At 38.7% G+C, this 4,601-nt stretch overlaps 1 protein-coding gene across 1 annotated transcript; it reads right to left on the bottom strand.

Moving 5' to 3' along the window:
- Nucleotides 1-301: 301 nt before the first annotated feature.
- On the bottom strand, nt 302-4,515 carry LOC111385383 (pentatricopeptide repeat-containing protein At3g03580). Its single transcript, XM_023009772.1, has 2 exons — nt 1,652-4,515; nt 302-1,214 (listed from the first exon to the last, which is right to left on the bottom strand). The coding sequence occupies exon 1, from the start codon at nt 4,497-4,499 to the stop codon at nt 1,830-1,832; it is 2,670 nt and encodes an 889-aa protein (XP_022865540.1). The 5' UTR covers nt 4,500-4,515; the 3' UTR covers nt 302-1,214; nt 1,652-1,829.
- Nucleotides 4,516-4,601: the final 86 nt, after the last annotated feature.

Raw genomic sequence — 4,601 nt, 5'->3', positions numbered from 1 at the left:
TTTTTTTTTTTTTTACAAGGTGTCCTATTCTAGACTAATCCTTGGGTCTGTGATCCGGCCCCTCTTCACACAGTCCGGTTAATCGCAGGATGTGCCTCCAACTGGCCAGGGTCCGAGCGCTCCCCACCTGGTCTGACAAAATGCCAAGCAAGCCAATCCAAGTTGCACCTTGCCTTCCAAGAATAATCCTTGCCTTCCAAGTTCCCACTTGCCTTCCAAGAATAAATCCTTGCCTTCCAAGAGCCCCATGTTTCGAACTCACGACCTCTGCTCTGCCAGATTTGACAGCGTCCGTCCTTTACCAGTGGAGAAGTGCCCTGGGGGGCAAATCATATTGTTGCTATAATACAAATATGTGAATAGCTTAACTTGGCAGCAGAAGTGTGGACTTTAGTCGAAGCACTAGTGCAATTGGAATGCACTGTACAGCACCACGTAAAATTTCATTCAGCACAAGGACACTTAAATAATTAAGTTTCATTCCATCGTCACAACAGGTAATCCAAGTCCGGAGTAGTCAGTGAACTCTTGTTAGTGTCATGAAATCTTGAAGGCATTAGAAAGTGAAATTGTTTGAGCATTCTTACTTGTCTACCTTAAATGTCAGCGGTCATGAAATACAATCCAACTAATAAAATCTTAATCGCATTAATTGTACGAGTCATTGAGATTACCTAAGCATTATCACATGCAACAAGTAATAGATTATAGTAGTCATCAAATCTGATTATTATAACATCTAGTTTACAGAATAATCTTGTTGAACAATCATCTTGGTTTCTTGAACTTCTAAAAAACAGTGACTTATTAGGTGGCACCATAACTATGAAGAAAGCAATATAAATTGCCAAAGATGGTAGGTTTCATGCATTAGAAGATAAAAATAAATAAGTGAACATTCAGCGAGCTGGTTTCTAAAGTAATAACAGATCCTTCCATGACAGCGTGAATCAGTAGACTGGTTAACAAAAGATGCTATGAGTAGTTTCTCGATCGATGCAACATTGATGCAATTTTTCAGATTCTAGTTAAATAATTCATATAGACTATCATTTATAATTTATCTTACTAAGTAGAAAGAGTATAAACTGCAGAAAGGCGAGATGAGTCACCTTTTTGTCAATGGTAGTCTCGAAGTGACCAATTACCTCCTCAAACTAAGGAGGAGATATGTCTACTTTTCTTGACATCTGAACATCAACGTAAGAAATGGTCTGCATGGTAACAGAGATCAAACCATTAAAACTAAGCATCCATCTTCCAGAACTATATTTGCCATAACTTGAAGCAAATCAAATGGAGAAAGAAATAATTCGGCCATACCATCAGGGGCGGACCCAAGATTATTTTTCAGTGGGGTTGAAACAAAAAAAAGAGCTAAAATAAACTGTGAAAGCAAAGGAATGAAAGAGCCAAAATGAAAACACAAGAAGAATGACAAAAAGAACGTTTTGAGAATCGAACTCAGGGCTTCCTAATTCCTACATCTAAAGCAATAATAACCACTAGACCAGATGCCCAGTATTTGTCTTGGCATTTTTCTCAAGATATTTGGTCCCTTAATGGGTCCGCCCCTGCTTACCATCCAGAATTTTCCTAATCGCTTTGTTGATAATATAAACATTGAAAGAACCCTAAATTCAAGTTTTACCTAATAAAAACTGGCAAGAGAGATGACATTGTCTGAACCATAAGTTCTATAACCGTTTTCATCTGAAGTTACTGAAAGAAGCATGATTCTGAGATCCAAAAGCCAAGCATCTATTATGAAGATGCTTCCAGAATAAAAGACCTTTCTCCATCAAAAACTATATGCCTCCAATTATTTTTCACCAGTGATCTCCACAATTACATGTTCCATCCTTAAATAAATGAAAGCGATTGGCATCTCTGACTAATATTTCCCGTTTGACAATCTTTGATATGTGCTTCGTCACAGTGTGGCAATCCCCGCATACACGGAGATTTTTCATTATCTGCAAAGGAGTACCAGGCTCTGTGTTCAACAATGCAAATGCTATGGCAAGCCTTTCACTATGGCCACAAAGCATGTCCATTTTCTCATCTTTCTCTATGTCATGCAAAACAAATTTAATATCAGCAACATAGCCTTCCTTGGCCATTAGTCCCGAAAAAACCTCTAGCAACTTATTGACTTCCTTGTATTGTTCAAAGAACTGATTGCCAGACCCAAAATAGTAAACCCCATTTTGAACCTCCACCCAGCTACATCCAGGATCCTTTTTGAGTCCTCTAGCTTTTAAGGATGTTCGTATCATCCTCACTTGGTCCCACTTTCCCAAGGAAGCATACACATTTGAAGCTAAAACGTAATATCCCGGATCGTCTGAGTTCAATTGAAAGATGCGCTCTGACACTCTTTCTGCAATCTCGATGTCTCCTATTGTTCTGCAAGCACTAAGTAAAGACCCCCATATACTTGCATCTGGTTGTAATGGCATGGAAAAAATAAACTCTTCTGCTTCGGCTAAGAGGCCAGACCGTGACAGAAGGTCAACTACACAAGCATAATGTTCAAGCCTGGGCTCAATATTGTAGTCTTTCTTCATTTGATTAAAACAAGCCCGCCCTTCTTCCACCAAACCAGAATGGCTACATGCATATATGATAGCAACAAACACGATGTGATCAGGAACAACACCAGCCGCCTTCATCTCCTCAAAAATTTTAAGAGCTTTCCTTCCTTCACCGTACATTCCATATCCAGAAATCAATGCTGTCCATGTAACTACATCTCTTTTTTTCATTTTGTCAAATACCAATACTGAATTCTTTAAACAACCAGTGTTAGAATACATTTCAATCAAAGCATTGCCAATTGGAATATTTGATTCAAAACCCAACTTGAAAATGCAGCCATGCATCTCCTTCCCTTGTCTTTTAGCAATAAGCAAGGAACACAAAGGCAAGGTACTTAATAACGTAGGTATATCTGGCATCAGTCCCTCCATTCTCATCCTACTGACCATTCTGAAACCTAGATTACTATCCTTAGAATGACCAGATGCAGCAATAATAGTATTCCAAGTTACTATGTCCCGAATTTCCATGTTTTCAAATTGTTTTAGTGAATCCTCCATTGCTCCACATTTGGCATATGCATCAACAAGAGCATTACCCACAACTTGAGCAAAATCATACCCTTGCTTTATTATATCACAATGCAGTTCCTTTGCCCATTCTAAGTTTATCAATTGTGTGCAATTAGATAGAAGTGTCACAAAAGTGACAGAATCAGGTTGCAAATTCATCCTCATCCTCCTAAAAAGCTCCGTTGCTTCATTATAAAGACCATTCTCAATATAACCGTTCATTAGTGAGTTCCATGATACCGAATCTTTAGTTGTCATGCTCTCAAAAACTCGCCTTGAACCCAATAAATCACCACATTTGGCATACATGTTAATAATAATATTACTAGCCATGGTATCACATTCATATCCATTCTTAACCATATAGTCATGGACATATCTTCCCAACTTTAGGTCCCCAATGTAAGAGCATGCGCGAAGAACAGATGTTATTGTCAACATATCAGGTTCAAATTGACTCACCATTTCCAAAAACAACCTGATAGACTCTTCGTACAAACCAGACTCGGAATACCCGCAAATCATGGTATTCCAGGTGACAGTATCTTTAACAACCATCTCATAAAAAATCCTCCAAGACTCCGTTAGCCTATCAAGTTTAAAATACATTGAAAGCAACCCGTTGCAGACAATCACGCCCTTCTTAATCCCTATCTTTTCCGCAAAACCATGAAGCATCTGGCCCTCGTCAACCTCCCCTAATCCACCACACGCTTGTAAAACGCTAGAAAATGTAAACAAGTCAGGCACTAAACCCAACATTCTTAATTGAAAATATGTTTCCAATGCCTCCAACCAATACCCATTCGAGCTATAACCTGAGATCAGACTATTCCAAGTAACCAGATCTCTCTGAGGCATTTCATTGAACAATTCTTGTGCTTTGGGCAACACGTTACACCTTGAATACATATCAATCAGGGCATTATTGATATACAAATCGGATTTGAAACCCACTTTCAAAACATGCTTGTGAACCAGATTCCCCATCTCCAAATCCATCAGACTCCCGCACGCGTTAATAACAGAAGGAAAAGTGTGTTTATCGGGTTCAACCTTGGATTGTCTCATCCGTTTGTAAAACTCTAATGCTTCTATAAATAAACCATTGTGCGTCATTGCTCTAATAAGTGTATTCCACATATATACATTGTCCGTGGGTGAATTTACACGAAATATCCATACAGACGAGTGTGGATCTTTGAACTGGGAGTATTTAGCTATTAATTTGCCAGAGAAAAACACAGATCTTTGTAAACCAACGGCGACTATAAAGGAATGGATTTTTTGGAGGTATTTCAGGTTTGTCGTCGAAGTTAATGCTTTTGAGATTGAAGAGTAAAGCTCTTTGCTCCCATTAGTTACGATACTGCACAGGGCTGTCATGGGCAATGGCAAATTTACCATCAAGGCGTTTATTTCGAAAAACGGGGTTTAAATAGTTAACAAATGAACCTAGTGCACCAAACATATCGAAATTTAGCCATA

Source organism: Olea europaea, chromosome 3 (assembly GCF_002742605.1).
Source record: "Olea europaea var. sylvestris chromosome 3, O_europaea_v1, whole genome shotgun sequence".
Classification (NCBI taxonomy): Eukaryota; Viridiplantae; Streptophyta; class Magnoliopsida; order Lamiales; family Oleaceae; genus Olea; species Olea europaea.
Note: the sequence above shows the minus strand (reverse complement) of the source record. Positions and strands in the feature narration are given on the sequence as shown.

What these genes read in the sequence shown, in the direction of transcription:
- LOC111385383 (XM_023009772.1), bottom strand. Translation starts at nt 4,499, where the DNA reads ATGACAGCCCTGTGCAGTATCGTAACTAATGGGAGCAAAGAGCTTTAC.